Source organism: Triplophysa dalaica, chromosome 7, assembly GCF_015846415.1.
Source record: "Triplophysa dalaica isolate WHDGS20190420 chromosome 7, ASM1584641v1, whole genome shotgun sequence".
NCBI lineage: Eukaryota > Metazoa > Chordata > Actinopteri > Cypriniformes > Nemacheilidae > Triplophysa > Triplophysa dalaica.
The window spans coordinates 7,809,046-7,829,184 of NC_079548.1; the positions used below are offsets into that span (position 1 = coordinate 7,809,046).

Below are 20,139 nucleotides of genomic sequence, written 5' to 3' on the forward strand. Positions count from 1 at the left end.
AAATTACTGGTTATTCGTGAAGAAGCTTTTTTAAGCTGAAAGGTGGAGATGAAAAACACATTAAGTACAAGAAAGGAAAAAGGGAGGTTCTCTCGGATGAGAGGCTTTGAGGAAGTCCTCAGTGTGGAGGTGGGGGAGAGACTGAGGGGGTTTCCAGGCAATTTCCTTTGGGGAGACTCGACTGATTATTGCATTGCTCACGCACACACACACACACACACACACACACACACACACACACACGTGTGCACAAAATGGTATGAGAATCAAGCATCCAAAGACATTGTACTGTAAAACACACACACTGCAAAAAGTATTTCCTAAATCTGTACTTTTGTTGCTATTTTTGTGATAATAATTAAACATTCACGAAACAAGGTAGAACTATAACTTTAGAAAATATACTTTGCAATAATTTTACATCTAAAAATAGCCCCAAATATTTATCAATAGAGTAAGCAAATACATTTTGAGATCCTTTTCGCTGAGATATTGTTTGAAAACAAGCCTAATAATGACATGTGTACACACAACAATGGACTTAAAACAGAAAGGAATGTTCTTCAAACATTTTGTTTACAGATGACATGTTGTCACAACAACCCTGTTAACATGGATCTGCGAAAACAAATAAAACATAGCATTGTGCTGCATTAGGCATGCCAGGCCAATAGTTGGCGATGTTACTAAAGTATATTGAAAAACGTAATGCGTTTGCAAAACAATGTTGTGCTTAACACAGAGAAAACAACAGTCTTTTTTTAAATACCGTTTTCAGGTTCGCAAAATGTGGCATAAATGCTATAAATGTTTTTTAAGTTTTAAAAATGTTGATATTTCTATGAGAAACAAGAAAAACACCACACAAACGTTTTTTCGGTGCATTTTCCTTGGTGCCAGAATGCTGATATGTAAATGAGGACAATGGCTAAAACAGTAAGAACATCTCTTCAGAGGTACTAAAAGTGTATAAAAAAAGAGGTTAAAGCATTGTAACCTGAAAGGGTGAAAATAAAAGCGAGAAAGAGAGAGTGAGAGAGCAGTAGCTCCTCATCAAAATTAAAAGAAGTTGTTGAATATTGGTTGAGGCCGGACGATAAAGAGACGAGTGTAAGACGGAGCAGGTAAAATAAAGTAAATGGTTTTTGGAGAAATACGCAGGACTAATCAATGAAGTGTCTGGATGGAGTCCACCGTATGCTTCAGTAGCCAGATTTACAGCTCTCATCAGATTATATCGTACTCAGTGGATTACACTAATCGCCTGCAGGAATGGCCAGAAATAGCTCCCTATAGCGCTCCGTGCCACAGGTTTTACAAACTGGTGCCTGTGTGTGTTTATCTACACTTGATCCACTTATACAGTATTTATCTTATATTTGTTTGTAAGCAGTTGGGTAAGAACAATTCCTAGCATAACTATACTGTAAGCGTTAAATCAGGTCTGGTTTAAACACAACAAGGGTTAACAATGAAATAATTTTGTGAAACTGATAATCTTTTTTATAAATCAACATACATGTACATATTTAATGTAAAATAATAATAATCTTCACACACACATATATGAAGAGTTAGGTTTCAAATGAGATACAAATAAAAAATCATGTTTTTTATGATGGTATTATGTTTTTCTTGTGTTTTCTTGTGTCAGTTATACCCAGTCTTCTGTCTGGACATGCAAGAAAGTCTGTGCCAGTCTACAGATTTTTTCAGTTGTGTTTCTATCTGACACTTTGATAAAGTCTCCAAGTGTATGATGTCTGGTTTTAAAAAATATCTGTTCAGATTTTAAAAGTCTAGTAGTGTATTCCAGCCATTAGCTGTATTTTTTTTAGTTATTATGAATATAAATCAAAACAAAACAACTGCAGTTTGATTGATATGAATAGGAATGTATAGTAATTTTTTTTTTTTTTTTTTTTTTTTTCTCTCTCTCTTTCATTTTCGAACCAAACTCTTTATATATATATATGTATATATATATATAATTACACTAACACCAGCACACACGGTCTACCTTTGTAGTTCATTTAAAAAACTTTTACATTTTTAAAGAAAAGAAATAGCATAAAACTGACAATGATATTGTCTTCTGCATTTAGTGCACTTGGTAGTCCATCTGTCAAACTATAGAGAAATTATATTGACATTCTCTAGATGTTGCAGTGCACAAGCTTTATTTATTTGAACGAGATTTGTTTTTTTGAGAATATTTATTTACCCCTTTAAACAATGTTATTTCTACCATAAGCAACATTATTGTTTTTTAGTATAAAGCAAAACCTCCAAATAAAAATGATTATTATTAGGTTTATGAACCACTATTATGTGCCAAAGTAGTCTCTGTACTAGTAAAATCTCCTGTAAAATATGTCCATCATTTCCAGCTTAGAGCTTCACAATCTCCTCTGAACACTTCCCTGCACCTCTACGTACAACTGTGTACTAACAAAACCACAGCAGTCCATCTCCTACTGAAACCCTATCTTTATATAGCTGGCTCATGTGTAGACGTCTATCACATTAAACCACTCATATGGCATTTGCCGTTCTGTTTGATATTTGGGTCAAGAGCGACAAATAAACCCATTGTTTCCTCTTGTCTTCTGAGCTGTGTAGTGAAATGGCTGCCGTGTTTTCACTGAAGCAATGGGTCTTTCCTGGTTTCCCACTCTTCCTCTCCTTCCTCTACACCTTCTCCTCTTCATCCACCCCCACCCCGTCTTCCCCTTCACTCCCAGAAGAGATTAAACACAAGCAGCAACAGAACACAGTCTGCCTGCGAAAAGCGCAGTTATAAATAGCGCTGGATTAATAATGCTCTGGGGGGAGCGGAGCGGGAGGGGTGGGGATGGGGGGGCATGCTGCGCTTTTAAAAGTGAGCGAATCTATTTTAGGATTCGCTACATTTCCAGGCTGCTCTCTGCGCGTCTCCCTTGTTCCCTTTTCTTCATCGTGCCGTTCCCTTCACTCCCATCTTAAAACGACGTTACATATAACGCAGTGGCATTTCTTTTGCAGAGATGACCTCCTTTGACCAGAGGAGCATCAGGCACGGCAACGGCCTGTCAATAATATGTGATGAAAGCCCCGCCCCTTTTGGAGCAGACAGTTCAGGTTCAGTTCAAGGACGTCAAATGATGTAAACAGCATCAAACTAAATCACAATAAACTACAGAATCCTGCCAAAGTGCTGCTGTTTAGGTCAAAGTAGAAAAGAGAATACAGAAGCTCCTAGTCAGAAAAAATACTTGACATCTAACTGAGAAATCCTGCGGGAGCTTGTCCCTCATGGCAGTGAGAACTTCCTGCCCCCCTCTTCTCGCTCCTGAAGGGCTGCCCTTTTGTTTTCAGAACTATGTTGAAAGAGAAACTTACAGCTGACACAATTTGCTGACACCATTTCCCCCTTTCATCCCAGCCACGGGAGCTTTATTTGAGCAGAAAGTGTGTGGTGCAGTGACAAAGAGAGACGGCGACAAAGATGAACAGACATGTAGAAAGTTTGTATACGTTTGATATTAGGGATAACGTACACAAAAAAAACTCAAACAAGGTCATCATGTCCAAATGAACCAACTATGCATGAAATAAGAAAAATAAAACAAATTGAAAGTTAACGACAGGAATTTTCCATCTTAAATTACAATTTTATGAAGATATCTGATTTACAATGTGTTGATATTGTGAAACTAAAATATCAGCTTTTTTATTCTACATACATATTTTATACAAAAAAAAAAGATCAAGAAGTAATTTCGCTAAATCATCCAAGTAAATCCGCAAATAAAAAGTGCTTTAGGTCAAAAATGTACTAATAAACTTTAGCATTGCAATTTGATAGAACTTTCAAATCCTTAAATTAATAAATGTAATAATTACATAAGAAATATTTATATAATAAATTATATAAAAAGAATATCCTAAAGAACATATAAGAATATTGTCATAGTGTTTTATTCATAATAAATGTTTATGTATTATATTTTGGATATTTTCTTTTTTTATTCATATGTATATTAGATGATTAAAAGTTCTAGATAACATTTAGGCATTTTGGCAGACGCTTTTATCCAGAGATAAATATGTGCATTCCTATAAGAGGAAAAAGAGAAAGTATAAAGCGCATGTGCATATGAGAGAGAAAAAGAAAGAAAGACAGCGAGTGAGGCTAAGGACGCAAATGTGGAACCTCAAGGACAGTCATTAATAAATGTGCTCGCGCTCCCTTCTGTTCCACAGAAGCTCCTCTGTTGATCGCTTTGGGACACGGCTGTGAATCATGGGACGTGTTTCCCCTTACGCAGATACAAACTGCTGCATGAGATCTTGCAGGCTTGAGATATATTAAAGCAATGGAGCGTGCACATAGCCAGCCAAATTTGTACTATAAATCGACATTCTCTGAGGCCGATTATCAAATCTCGTTTTAAAAAACAAATTGCATTACAACCCCACAGTGGTTTGACTTCAAATAAAAGCTGTCAGTGGAAACTCCACTACAATGAGGAAATAATCACTTTGAGACAGAAGCGGCATCAATCAGTTAGGACTTTAGTGCACGGCTGACGTTTTTTTTTCTGAACGTGGTCATTACTTTTCCTTCGAACGTGCTCCTTTTTTATACTTTGTGGTGGACATTGATTTTTCTGCCTTTTTGATGGAAACGGGCTCCTGCGTCCGCAGCCTGCAATCTATTATTTGAGTTCTACGGGTTTCTTCAACCATCCCCTGTTTGAAAGACTATTTTGCAGCGAGCCCGGCTTACGTCATGGTTATTTTCTTCGGCAAGGGTACACCAGCGACGCTTTAGAGAAACGAGGGAGATGGAAAGGGAGAGAGAGAAAGAGAGAAAAAAACATGAATATTGCTTTCCAGAAATAGCACACGACGGCGTGCGATAGGCTGCCCTGTCAAATCTGGTCTGCATCCTCTCCTTGTTAACAGCACATAGATGAGCGAGAGTGAGATAGAGAACAGGGGGTGGTTGGGCGGGATAAAGAGAGAGTGTATCAAATAAAGTCGATCAGATCCAGCCGATGGGTTGGCAACATTGGGATTGTGGAGACCAAAGGAGTGCTGGTATATCTTTTGTGCCAGTTTTGAAGTGGTATAAGAAGTCGCAAAAAGCCAGTGTGATTTATTACCCCCAGGAAGCTCCTATGCCTTGGCAGGCCTGAAAAAGGGGTAGGTCCCCACGTCCTGGGAAAACGAGAAACCAGCAGCAGATCTTTGGTAGGAGCCCAAAAAGAACAAACTGCAAAGAAGTGAGAGGGTGAGGGGGGTTTGTGGTACTGCCTTGGCTTTTGCACCACATGATTTAAGTTTATTCTGCCTCTTGATTCATAAGACGATGACGTCAATAAAAGTGGATAATTACGCTGATGTAAGTTAACATTTGCCGGTTAATTGTCGATTCGTTCACGTCACAAATGCTGAATGGTGCTTTTTCAATTCCAGCAAGAGGACATAAAACCCAGAGGCTCATTTTCTATTTTTATCCTTTTATATGTAGAGCGCAGACAAACGGGGAAAAAAGTACTTTTGAGGCACATTTTTTATTTTGGAGGTTACACGTAACTAATATTTCACAAACAAAGTTGTGCAAAAACCGACTAAAGAACTACCTTAACTACTAACTTAAGTCTGCCGGGTGGGTAAGACACGAACGTGTTTTGTCATAAACTAAAAATTTCATCTGGGTTCAATACACTGTGAATTAAAGGGATAGTTCATCCAAAAAAGAAAAATCTGTCATTTACTCACCCTCTTGTCATTTTAAACCACAAAAGAAGATGTTTTGAAGAATGTTAGTAACCAGACAATGGCGGTACCCATTGACATGCATTGGTTTTGTTTCCATACAATTGAAGTAATTGGGTCCATTGTTGGGTTACCAACATTCTTCAAATGATCTTATTTTGTGTTCTGCAGGAAAGCAAGTAATTTAGGTTCGTGTAAATGATGACAGAATTTTTATTTTTGGGTGCTTTAATTCCTTTAATCACTTTAATTCCAAATGTATTTGGCCATTTCAGTTTGTTTCACAAAGTTAATGACACGAAGCTGCCCTGGAATGCAGTTTGTAAACACCGGGGAATATTCCTTCTGACATCCCCATATAGAAATCGTGCAACTAGCATTCAATCGGCAGTTGCACTTTTTCTATATCGCAACTGCCAAGGGAAAATTCCTAAACTGATCGACGCAAAAGCCAAACGCACCAAACACAGCTCTTCCTAGTGAACACATGGCAGTGAACTTGGGCGGCAAACTCCATTTCCCATCACCCCCCTTCTTTGCCCACTAGTCCAAAACAGTGTCCCATTCACCAGCGAAACCTCCACCAATCATACCCTGAGCTGCATGTGCCTAACCGCCGTTCCTTAGGGCTCTGGTTCAAATGGGACAACCTTTCATGAGCTGGAAAAAAGCGAAGAAGAAGAAGAAGCCACATGCAAAGCATAAACATTCAGACGATGAAATGTCATCGCTAAGTAGCAGGCTGAGTGCCGGCCACTGTTTACAGGTTCTATAAATGCACCAGCATTGACGTCAAACGCTTGCATGAGAGGAATGTTGTTTTCTGGGTAAACTTCAATGTGTGGTGCGGAATTCATCTCGCGCTGCTTTTTGGAAAGAGGCAGAGGGGGTCGATTAGTACAGTGCAGCAGAAAGATTTCGTCCTCAGAAGAAGAGACTACATCACAAGATAAGGACTGACGAATGGTTATATGCTTTTTAAAGTTAGCATCCTCCCAGTTCCACATATTTCAAAGCACTGCTTTATTACCAGTTTTCTACAAAGCGTGGAGAAAGATAAGAGAATGTATGCCAGAACATTCAAACAGGATATTAAAACATAATTAAAACATTACTTGATATATTAAGATCTCAGAAAGAGTAACATGCGGCCGACAAAGAGATCCATCCAAGATAATGCCACCTCCACAATCTTGACAAACAAAGACACCGTTTTAATAAGGAGGACTTCAATGATATTGTTTCTGGAGGTTACATTAGATTCCTGTGGCAAAGAACAATCAACCAAAACATAACACAAATCCTAACAATTCCTTTTGTCTATTTCCAGCAATGAATCTTACAAGATATCAAGAATTTAATGTCATGGGCTACCTGGCAAGCAAACAACGACAAAACCAATTTTCAAAGAAAAATATTTTAAGGTATATAGAAAAATGAAGATGAGAAAGAAACCAATGACGTAGAAGAAAATAACGAAAAATACATGAATACCAAATAAAAGTGGGCAGTGCTAAAGACACCAAAAGCTTTTGCAGAAAGGCTTTCTTATCACCAAGGTGCACCTATATAGAACTGGTTCAGCCATAAGATATTTCTTATTACATAAAAACCAGAGACTTAAAAATGGCAAAATCTTGAAGAAGTCTTTAATGGTCTATAAGCTGTGTGTAATGTTCAGACTCAGAGAGTATAGAATCGACAACGAATAGAATGCAACGGTGCTCTTTTAATGTTAAAAGATACTTGTAATGTTTTAATGCTTTTAAAGCATAGTCACATTAATATTACTCAATATTATTGTAAATATTACTCATTATCTCAGTAAATCCAGATGTTACTTCCAGGATTAGTGTTGGAAAATATCCACTTCCGAAGTGTCTTGAATGCAGCATAAAAACGACGTTATGACGTCACAAATATGTAAATTAACCCAACCATTACACAAACAGGCAAATAAAATAAAACAAAATAAATGTATGTGAAGGATTAATACTCTTTTTAATGGTATATTCTTTTAGTATATGGTCTGCATGTGAATATTACATGTATAATGAAGTGCACCCAAATTTCATTGTATGTGTCAGTCAATGACAATAAACAAATCTGATCTAATCTAAAAGCATAGACTTACATTCAAAGACACACTATACCTAGAAGGAAGTTGGTTTTATGACAATTTGTGGGGTGGGCATGTAAACAACAAGCTAGCAACCACCCAAAATACTAAGTAGCATTAAAACATTACAAGTATCTTTTAACACCGAAACCTCAAGCATTACTAATTTAAACAGACATATTGTTGTCTACGATTAACTCTCACCTCCAGAAATATCCTTGACAGCCATAACAGAACTACACTCTACGAAAACCCAATAATAGACGACAGGAAAATGATACCGGTCAGATATTATTAGCTCATGTGTAGGGTACAAACAGAACTGGCTGGAGTATATACAATTTCATTTTCACTCCAATGCCAACTATTATAGAAACTGAACTAAATCCCTCCAATATCTGAAATCCAAGTTTTCAGTCTCTTTGTCATGTGAAAATCTAACAGTTGAGCAACATAGCATTCTACATTTCTTTGACTTCCATGTCTGAATCTGATCCATTTTCGAGTTTGGATTGATTTATAACCTTTGCGTCATCCTGCCTTAATTGTTGATGAGGGAGTATTATCCTGTCCATTGAACACCTACACAATGTAACATTGATAACTGCTTAGCAAAGAGAGAGACGGATAAACAACCGATTATGTGAATCATCCACTGAATCAACCATTGAATCACTGATTGACTGACTCATGTTTGTTTCAATTAAATCGCCTGTCAAACACGACAGCAAGTGCGCTGCACTTTGAGAATAGACTTGAGATTAAGTGCTGTGAGTGAACCGGGTGTATTGGGCTAATGCATTCCCATAGTGCGCCACAAAATCCTGTTGCCATTCAAGACACAGGGTGCATATATGTACCCGTAAACAGGCGTGACATGCCCAGGGCTTATTTTAGCAAAGGGACATCGTTGGGCAGAAATAGTCGACTAGCCATGGTTGGTTTGGTACAGCTAAATTTAGAGGAGCTCTTTGCCAAGATTGATTTAGCAACAAATAAAAAAAACAAGGGTTCAAGACTGAAACCCAATGGATAACGTTCACTTGGCCACTTAATAGTATTGTTTGGCAAACCACATTAGATAGTTTTGGCACAGAACTTGGATGACACATGCACAAGATCTACTGACACTGCTACACTGCAATTCTGGGAATTTGTCAAAAATATGAATGTGCATCATGAACGGGACGTAAATGATATCATGGCTGAAAAATCTAGAGCGTGTAGGTGAGCCAGAGGGACGGAGACGGCCAGCGGCTGGGCATGACATCTTAATGTCAAAGCAAAACTGTTGTATGCCAAGCCATTGATTTTCAAATAAGCAATTCAAGGCATTTATGCAATGTGGACTTTTAGCGTCAGCTTCTGTTTCTAATTTTAACAATATCTGTTGAGTGTTTTCATTGTTCTGTGACTGACGTGCTCCGTTACGAAGGTCGAATTGCTAAAACGCACATGAATCAAAGTCTGCAGAACAAAAAAACGGTTCAATTGTCAGTATATTCTTTTAACTTTCCAATCAAATGATAAATCTCTACAGGGTTTTCCTGAAAACACTGTTCAAAGTAAAATTCACGCCCGTTTCTAAGGCTATTACACAGTCACACATTTCCAGTCTGATGAAGGCTCAGACAGGCACCTAGTTACACATCAAATCTGTCTAATCCATACCGATTCAGCGTGATGTTGCAATGCTTTTTCCATTACATAACGTAGGTACAATTAATTAAAAACCTCCTCGGGGAATATCGACTTACGATTCCATCCTAGTTTAACAAGTTTATGGGATCAGTTCAGCTTAACAGGTAAATCTGCTTTTGCAAGCTGGAAAATCTGCAAAGAAATGTTCCAACACTGCCCAGCAGCTTGGGTACAGTTAGCATTTTTGAAACAATGTCAGAACCTTTTTGCCATATTTTCATGACAATCGAAACTAACATATTTTTTGGGAAAAATCAACAAAACGTCAACGCATATTTCCAAATGTAAACAAAAGAAGTAGATGGTGCAGAAGAGACAGATGTCCAGACGACTACAATTACTGTGCACACCCGCTACTACCTATACATTGTGTTACATAAGCAGAAGGCATGCTGTACATGATATGTGAAGTGTGTCAGGTTTCCTCTAGACCAATTACAGATGTCAACACTCAGTTGTTTCCCAGTGCTGATGAGAAGTAAATAACTGTAGTGTATGCTAAAGTGCCCAGAATGTTTTGTTAAAGAAGAAGTTCACCCAAACATGAACATTCTCTCATCATTTGCATGTGACTTCTATTCTTTACTTGAACAGTTTCGTTAAATAAGCAAAAAATATGTTTTTTTTCTTTCACGTGTCATTCCTCTTTCAAAGACATGTGTAAAGCCATTGGAGACATTTAGATTAGTTTAATGATGGATGGATGTGCTTTTCTGGAGTGTCTTCATTTTGAGTACCATATAATAAGATATTGTGAAATTTTCAAATGAAATAATTGGTCTGTGTTTAACTAAAGATAGGAAGTCATATGCATCTCAGATACTTCATTCAAGAATAAAGGCAATGGAAGAAACATCTTTACCATGCTCAATATCTGCTTGACATTTTTCGGTCAAAAATCATACAGAATTTAAAAGGACTTTTAATCATTACATTACTATCAAGTATCTCCCATAAGCGTCAGTATTAAATACCAAAAATGAATCAGATTTACTCCAGAAATTGGGATTTTGTGATTGTGCTTCCAGGATGCTCACTACATAATATGGCACTACATGTGTCATTTGGCAACAACAGCCTATTTTTACAAGAGCTGTTGGAAAAGAGGAGGTGCAGAATTTTCTTTCTCACTTTGTTTCAGTATAAGGACATATGGTTGGAATATAAAATAAACATAGCAATACACAAAAAAATATCATTTTATAAGTCTTTATTCATTCATAAAATAAAAAAGGCAATTATATACCAATTATATACTTAAACCAATATGTAGCCACGTGTTTAATGATAAAAAAAATCAATAAAAATGTTTAAAAAAGAAGAAATACGCCAGCGAAGCTGAAGTGAACCTGAACCTTTTTAAATCAACAAAGATTCACCTTAATGAATTTCAGACCAGTAAAAATAAATCCCTTCTACGAACGGAGTACTAAATGAAATTATGCAACATCACATCTATCTATTTGAACAGGTGTGAGATAAACAGGCCCAGAGCGAGGCAGAAGAAACGGCCACACACCCACACGCTGTGACACAGTCGCTCCTCTCTGTTGATTCAAGCGCAGGTGAGAGAAGGCCGAACCTCGCAGGGCTCTGACGGGAATGTTGACGTCACATTTGACAAGGACGAGGCACAAGTTTGCTCTATCAATATGAATCTGAGTGTCTCTCTAAATCCACAAAACTAAATGACAACATTTCGACTTCTTACAAGTTCATTTTAAGCCACTAAGCACACATTTGTATTCACCAGGTTGAGTGCTTTCAAAAGAATTTCATGGCACGTGGTTGGACGTATTAGCTTCACAAAATTAACCTAATATTTTTAACGTGAAGCGACATTGATGGTACCGGAGAAAAGAAAGCCAGCCAAATTTGTTTATAGATTCCAGGTTAACATCATGACTCTCTTGATTTTGTCCAAACAGAGTTTGACCAGACAAAACAAAGTCAAGATGTAGCCACAGCACAACTGTTGTTCTATCAAACAAACATCAACAACCCTTGACTTCAAAGTATCTTCAATTGAAGCAATGCAAACACCCTCGTACCACCCTTTTCGCCTTTTCTCTCTTGATGCATGCAATGCATTGCATTTCTACATCTATATCTACATCTCTACTCTTTACTCTTTCTCCAGAACTCACCGGTACTAGGCATGCTGGTGCTTCTGGACTGAGGTAGCAGCTCCACGGGTTGCTCTCGGCTGGACGTGGTGTCTGAAGAGAAGCAGGATTCTGTCTCATAGATCGTCTGCAACATCGCGCACAGTCCCGGTACGGTTGGCTTCAAAAGCATGCCAGTCTCAAAATATCACCCCACATTTAACGCCAAAAAAGTCAAAAAAGATAAAACATAGAGAACCTACTCTCAGTCATCAGCGCTGCTCAAAAAACATGAACACATTAAGGGATGTTTTTTTCTATCCTGGGAAAGAGCTGCGGAAAAGACGTATCCTCTTTTTTTTAAATCAAGAGGAACAAGCGTTGAGAAAACAAACAAGACTCTTGCCTGTTAGTTCCATGTTCAAAACAAACATGCACGAGCAAAACAGAACCGGTCTCCGTGGAAGAAGTGCCGTAGACGAATCCTTAAATTGTTCGCTCAGACTATCAGCGCGTCCACCGTACAAACGTCTCTATTCATAAACCAACATCACCTTCTTGTCTAATCGTCTGTTACAGAAACAAACAGCTAATTCACACCGAAAACTCCAAGCGTGGCTCGTATCCAAGTCCCCCGGCTGAGCGTGCCTGTATCCAGTCTGAAGTTATGCATGTGGAATTAGCGGACTCCAAAAAAGCGGCTTCCCCATGACGAAAAGCAACGAAGAAGAGAAAGCGATCAAAGAGAGATGCCATACAACAGACAGATAGAGAGGAACACACAGTACATCCCTGGGAGACTTTTATCGGCAAGGAGTTAGCTGCCTGTCCCCTTCTTCCTTCCTTCCCCTCCTTATCCTCGCCTCTCCGAGTCTGCTGATCCGCGTAATACGGCCGCAGATCCACAAAGCTCGACCTTCTGATGAATGGGCTTAAAGTGAACCATCTAACGTTGCCGCTGTGTTTTCTTTTGCATTTCAGCTTGAATTGTTTGAAGCTGTATCTCCACACCCTCCCCAGCTGCACATAGCGAACGCGAGAGCAGAGGTGTAGAGACGCAGAGTTTACAAACAGACTGTAGCTGCTTCGGGCTGCTGGAAATAGCTGCCGAGCGACAGGGGAGGGGCGGGACCGTGCTATAAATAGAGTCGGGAGCTGAGAGAACGAGCGAGCGAAAGAGAGAGAGAGAGGAGGGGGTTGAGAGAGACAGGCAGTGAGTGAGAGAGAGACAGAAAGGTAGAGACAAAAAGATAAAAGGGAGCGGATGGTGGACTGTCTGTCATGGAGGTGGCGAAAACAATCAGTCGATCTGATACAGTATTAGACCGCAGAAGTGTGACCCAAACAACAAAGCTTCATTCGGAGTGAGAGTAAATAATACAAAGATCAACATCCGCATGGCCCCAAAAGCACACCGCAGGAAAAGAACGCTGCATATCATTTACATGTTAACCAGCGCAGGATATAATGAATGAGACGAACCACGTAGCCGATACGCCACCGCTTAAATCCAAGCGTTCTGCACAAACAACCGTTTTAATTCTTACACAAGGAATCTGCGTCAGCACTATTGACACAGAGAACACAAGGGTCACCGTTTCACAAGCGCATGTGGGCCAAAAGACTTGGACGGCAAGTATTATCAAACCAGTGACGTGCTGATGTCTGACAGGTCACCCATCTTACCCTACAAATCAACAGTAGCCACTTGCAAGGCACGTAAATATTAATCAATATTATACAAGTAAATATGAATGATAATGATATTAATCAAATATAATTTATAACTTTCATTACATTATTAAAAGATTTTCATCAATTATTAACATAATAGTATTATTAATAATAATATCTATGCTAATAATTAGGCTGTTTTAGCAATTAGTAATAAATGATTATCTTTAAACGATTAATATTAATATTATTATTATTATATCAAAGACCTTTTAAAGTTGCTTTTGAAATGCACATTTTGCATTGGATAATGGAGACCTTCGTTCAATTTCTTAAATTCAGAGACAAGAATGATGTCTGGAGGTGAAACCAAATCACACTGCAAGTCTAAAAGCACTAAATCTTTCTGACAGTAGGCGTGAAGCAATCATAACGTATCCAATGCATCCATTGTAAACTGAACCATCGATTTCATACCCTCCTGTCTGACAAGATTATGCAGCATCTTTATTCTGCCCTTCTGCAACATCCACCGCCTCCTAATGCATGCATCGCATTTATTATCCGAGATGGGAATTATGAGAAAAAAGTAACTGACCTGTTGCACAAACCTCCGACGGAGATGCATCAAGCCTGAGGGAAAGAAACAAATCTGAGCCCAGTTTCGCAGTTTTCTTACGATGGCTAAACATTTGTTTCATGCGAGGAAAGTTGGTCCCAGACCAATATTAAAGGGTAAGATTTATCCAGAGTGCCTAAATTAGCCCACTGACGTGTTTTCATAGAGCAGCCTGTAACCATGACCACTGGAGTGCTTGAGAGTTAAAATGGATTTGGCTCAAGAGCAGGCAAAGATCAAAGAAAGGCTTTGTTAAGTACTTGTTCGAAAAAAAGACGTGTTTAAAACAACACGGAACAGATGTGTGTGTACCCAGCGGCTCCTATCATTGCCTGGTTATAAGACGTGCCCTAAAGAGTGCAAAAACAGCTGTATGCAGGAAAAATCTAAGCATGGTCATCTAATATTTACTGTATTATAATATTTTTGGGCACTCATTGCGGTTTTTATGTTTTGGCACGTTCATTGCATATTAAGTTTTGAAACATTTGTCTTCAAAGGGGTAGTTCACTCCAATGTTATCATTTACTCACCCTCATGTCATTAGAAACCAGTATGATTTTTTTCTGCAGATCAAAAGAAGATATTTTGAAGAACGTAGAAGTCAAACAAAACAGGGCCCCATTGACTTCCATTGTATTGACTCAAAACCCCAGAGATTTCTCAAAATAACTTCTTTTGTGATGCGTCTGTCCCTTTAAGACTGACTAGTCGACTATTCATTCATAAACCCGAGGACTAGTCGTTTTAAATGTTTTTTTACTTTTGCACACCCCTAATCTAAACACCTCTGCAGCAGAATGAAAGACTAAGCAGATTTTGAGACAGAGCAACAAGTCCCAAGTTTACGTTTATACACGGCCCCTAAACTAAGGTCTTGTCTGTTGGCTTTAGTTTCAAACCGCCCATGTTATTTATAGGTGGATGTACCTTTTGGGCTTTATGACGTTAGTTGGGCTTATATTTAGCCATAGGAAGGTTGGGGGAGTAAACCACTTGTTTTTTAAGCCCTTTTTTCGCGAGTGATGAACTCATGTTGGTAATGTCAAGGACTTTGGCAGCAGACTCTGTTTGACAGCTAGTCTCTCACTCTCTTTCTATGCCTTTAGCGAGTCCTGACCCAATTATAGGAGAACCCAAAGTGAGCCGTAACCTCCCGTCTTTGGGTTTGGAGGAACCGCGGATTGTGGAGAGTAATGGTGACGTTGGGAAGAAGGTTGTGGACAGTCAGAGTAAATGTCTGAAGATTCGGAGCATGTGAACTTTCTCTGACCACAGACTTTATTAGCTCACACTTCGAGTGCCACAAAAATAGCCTCAGTTTGAATGAGATTAATTAAAACAAAGCCAAGAGAAACAAATTGGTTTCCCACACAGATAACTTACCCGGTTACAGCTGGAGTCTGTCGTGTGACCACTGCCATCATAAGAAAACACATCTTAAGTATGTTGACTATTAGAGTTGTTTTCTACGAAATGCATTAAAACAAAAAATTGGTCTAATAAACCATAGACTTGAACCACATCATATCTAGGGACCAAATTTTGAATATAGGGCCACTATAAAAAAAACACCCCAAAAACCCTCGAAACACCACAGCAACACTCATTGGACACATCATCACCCGAACCAGACCTTCAAAGAACTCGACCGGCGCCGTCGGATCATTTCACTGCAAGTCGATCCAGACATGGCACATACTAGCCCAGAGCCTGTCAATACTGCCTGAATAACAAACGGCCAATCGATGAGCAATCTGTTACCTGTCTCGATTATGAGCCCAGAAAAATTCTCAGGTTCACAAAATCCATTCCGCAAGCGCTATTGTGTACGAAAACAAACCCGACAAACCAAATTAAACCGAATCAGCGGGACGAAATGAGAAATAAGCACCCGGTTGCAAAATTGTTTCTTAAACGTCCCTGTTTTGAGCAACTGCCAGATATTCCTTTGAGGGAATGAGAAAGAGGACCTGCCGTGGGTTTGTGCACACGTACACACTAAAACTCCTCTCGAGCGCACGCATAAGTAAATACGCTCGGAGACATCAAAGTCTGATACGGTAGCCATATACATTAAGAGCTGGAAAAACAACCTTTTTTGGATCATCATTTGGTGACTCATATCAAGGCATAGACAGATGCACTTCCACCGAAAGTGAGGATTCACACACATACACACACAAGCGCAGCGCAGGGGCCGCATACAGATTCTTTCTCCTCAAATAGAACATTGCGATGACTCATTCTCCGCACAGCCTCAACTGCAATGCTCCTCCCTGCCACAACACACACGCATTCACATACAGACCTCTGTGTATTTATTTTCCTGATTCAAATATTAACACATGCATATTATGACAAGATCCAGCATTCCAGAAAATCAATGGTTGATACGGGTTGAATTACTTAAACCTGAGTTTATTGACTAGTACAGACCTTTTTTCAGGTAATGTACTATTTATGATTGAGCTGAATATGTAAAAATGGAGGTATGGGTAGAACTAAGGCCTGGACTTTTCAAGAGTGCCCTGGTACCACACACACAATTTTCTGCGAAAGGCTATTTGATGTGTGTATTTTAATGAATTGTTCATTTAGGGGTACTGTAGAAACAACATGGCGAATTCCATGTAAGGAAACCCGCGGTGTATGTAGATAGAAAAAGCTCAGGGTTTTTCCTGGCTCAAAATGAGGCGGAGGTGGTGCCAACCTGAACTTGTACACACACACGCACTTGTAGGCCCACTGTACCTTTAAGTGGCTTAGCCAACCACTTAACATATTAAAAAATTAAACGTTCAAATAATAAGATGAAAATGACAGTTATTTAGTTATATAAAATATAACTTTGATTCAACCAAACACAAATGTTTTTAAATCAAATAAAGCTTTTTATGCATTTCAACTAACTATTCAGCCCACAATAACTAAATTAACCAGTCTTACTAAATAAGCAAAGCTCATTCACATCCTCCTTTCTCTTGTGGTTAGCTGAGCTTTAAATTTTTCACTGATCTTTTATATTTGCTAGTGACTTTGCTAGTGACTGATTTGCTAGTTTCAAAAGTTTAAACGAATCGGTTCCGATGAGTCATTCTGATCGTAATGTGCGTTCGTTCATACTGACGCCCTCGCTGTAATCTATAAAACCTAGAATCAATTACCTTGGCAGATGGTAACGCATTGCAACTCATTTAAAAACGTATGTTTAACATGTTATTTTGGACCTGACCAACCGCAGCGACGATACACGGGAAGCTGCAATCGATTCTATATTAGGAACTTTTTAGAGACATTTTTTTCATATTAATGCGTTAAATATTTTTTACGCAGAATCCTTTTGTTTCGTCATCCTTTGTCTAGCGTTACGTTATATAATCATGCTCTTATTCATGTAAAGGCTTTTAAACCACTCACGCCCGATTTGAAATGCGTTCAGTGTAGATAGACAGCTTCTAGCTGTGACGCAGCAAAATGCAACGCGACAGCGGTCCAGCCTGGTGTATGCAGTAACGGGCTAAAGCCTGCGTCAGTTGATCTCTATCAGAATCTGTCAGACAGCGCACCATTCAATTCATTCATTCAATTTCAGTATATTTCCTACCTGTTAAGACATGAGAGCTCTCAGTTATACAGTTGAATGGCTATAATTAAAGGTAGAACAGGTGATCCTGTCCAGAATTTTTTTTGTCACGCTGGTTGGAAATCTCTTTTCATTCGGCTGTCAATCAATAAGTGATCCAATGTTCATTTTTATAATTATATAATTACTACATATTTGACATATTTTAAATTGAGATTCATACTTTTCTACTTTAACGATAAGTTCACCCATATGTTAAAATTCTCTTATAATTTTCCCATCGTCATGCCATCCCAGATGTTTGTTTACATCTCAATTTCGTTAAATAAGCTAAAAATTTTAATGCCACAATAATGGACTGGAACTTTATGTATTACATCATTACCCAGTGTCTAACAGGAACTTTGCTGCATCTAAGCCTATTTTAAAGTTGTTGCTTACATTAGCTGTTTTCACGCGATTAATCACTGAAAACATCTGTTTTTTTTATAGAATGCGCTACTTTTTACTTAACTTTTATATACTGTAACAAGGGAAAGAACATGTAATTAAAATAAAAAAGTTACCTTCTCTAATGTGTTGCAATGTCGCGTCGCGTCTGTCACGGTAGTACACGCTTAGTTCCAGTTTTATCTCAGAAATGTGTGTTCATTTACCTGGCAAATGTAAAACCGGATTTACAACACACTTTCTTACTACAAAAACTAAAGTAAGGTAGGAAAACACTGGTTTTGAATGACATGAACATGCATTTAAATGCCTGTGCCATTAAAAATCGTGTGCCTACCCATTAAAGGAACCAACAACCCCAAAAGAACACAGAAGCAAAGAAAAATGCAACATTTGACACACTTATCCTTGAACTTGCACAGCGCCTACAAATGTAGAGCCCATTATTGATGAAGGGCTTGTGCAGATGGAATGACCTTTCATTGGAGGAACAGAACTGTACGACATGTCCCCAGCAGAACAAAAGGCCCTGCCGCATGGTTGAATGGATTGACACTCGTTTCTTTGATGGGTCTGGATACATTGGATCACATAGAGCTTCAGGCTCACTGGACATGCAAACGATGGTTTCCCATTACAACACTACAACTGACGTTTCAGGAGATGTGTATATTCTGGCATCTGGAATTGGAAAACTTTTCCTCACTAAGCATTTTTGTTTTTGTTACATCTAAAAAACTAAATAGAAAGTTTATTTTATAACCCCATTGACAGATTGTTTTGGTTGTTTCAAACAATAACATTATATTTTGATTCATAAAACAGGCCACTTTCCATGTCAAATAAATCTTAATTTGAGAATTTGTAGACAATGTTTCTTCTAGTTTTCATTTTAGAAAAAAGATCTGTTGGTATCTGGTTTCATTGTATCTCATATTACTCAAAAATGTCAAAGCCATTCTTATACACACAGCACACAGATGCAGCAGAGACAAAAATCAAAGAACCAATCAACTTGCATTAAAGCAAATCAAACGGACCAACCAGCAAAGACCCCTCCGAGCAGTGTTGATGTGGGGTGCAGTATAAAAGGTTGCCACGGCATCCAGTGACATTCAAAGACGTCATGAAGGGGGACAGAGGGTTAATAGAGGTTGTTACCGGTTCTAATTATAAACGGCAGAGAGCCAGGAACAGATGAGGGGTGGAGAGGAGAGAGAGGGGGCGGGAGCAGGGCTGAAGGTTTGAACTACAGAAGCAAAAACCAGGTAGAGGGATGGTGGGATGAAGGGGTGAGGGTGAAACGATGAGGTTTCAGCAGATACAAGCAAAAACTACAGTAAATGTTGAGAGGCAAGGTTGCTATTGTGAGCCATGAGACATGGAACACTATGAGCTGAAAAAGTCTTTGACACATGATTTGTTATTGCTACAGTTATACTATATTGCTACCATAACAAACGGATTCAAATAATGCCACAATAATAGCCTGTCTGCAAATTGATGGTTCAATTGACTTCAACTGACCATTTGCAGTATGGAAGTCAAAATCTCTTTAAAGGAACAGTTCCCCAAAAATGAAAATTCTTTCATCATTTTCTATACTAACCCCCATGGCATTTCAAATATTTTGAAGAACATTGGCAACCAAACACTGGACCTCATTGACTTCCATTAATGGACAAAAACCCATTTCTCTAAATATCTTTTGACTTCCAAAGAAGAAAGAGTCGCATACAGGTTTTGTACCACGAGTGACGAACCATGAGTATGAATAAATGATGACAGAATATTTACTGTGTAATGTAAACTATACCTTCAAAGAATGAAATAGAATTTGAATTTGAAGATTTAATACAGCTTTAAACAAGAGAATAAATCCTGACTAAGCGCCTTTTCCAACACTTTCCAGCTACAAAGGCAGCTTCCTTAAACAAGAAACCTCAAGTCCCAAATCTAGAATGCACTACCCAGACAGCAACTCAAATATTCATACCAACATTGTATGGCATGAGCCTATTGTAAATACTAATACTATAGCAGCTAGTTTTTGGAAACCAATGAACTATATTGATAATTGGGGCAATGCATTCTGGGACTGCCATTTTCCCCAAGCGTA

The 20,139-nt window shown here is 38.6% G+C and overlaps 1 protein-coding gene across 6 annotated transcripts in view; it reads right to left on the reverse strand.

The window, feature by feature from the left end:
- hdac5 (histone deacetylase 5) overlaps positions 1–20,139 on the reverse strand; it is a 60,368-nt gene that overhangs the window by 24,996 nt on the left and 15,233 nt on the right. For 3 of the 6 annotated variants that reach the window (XM_056752069.1, XM_056752067.1, XM_056752066.1), the window contains exon 1: positions 11,734–12,743. The exons of 2 other annotated variants lie outside the window; for them this stretch is intronic. In XM_056752069.1, the coding sequence (XP_056608047.1) occupies positions 11,734–11,884 (151 nt within the window). In that variant the 5' untranslated portion in view covers positions 11,885–12,743. Of the gene's footprint in view, positions 1–11,733; positions 12,744–13,963; positions 13,999–20,139 lie in introns of those variants that run through there. One more of the 6 variants, XM_056752071.1, reaches the window with a different exon arrangement.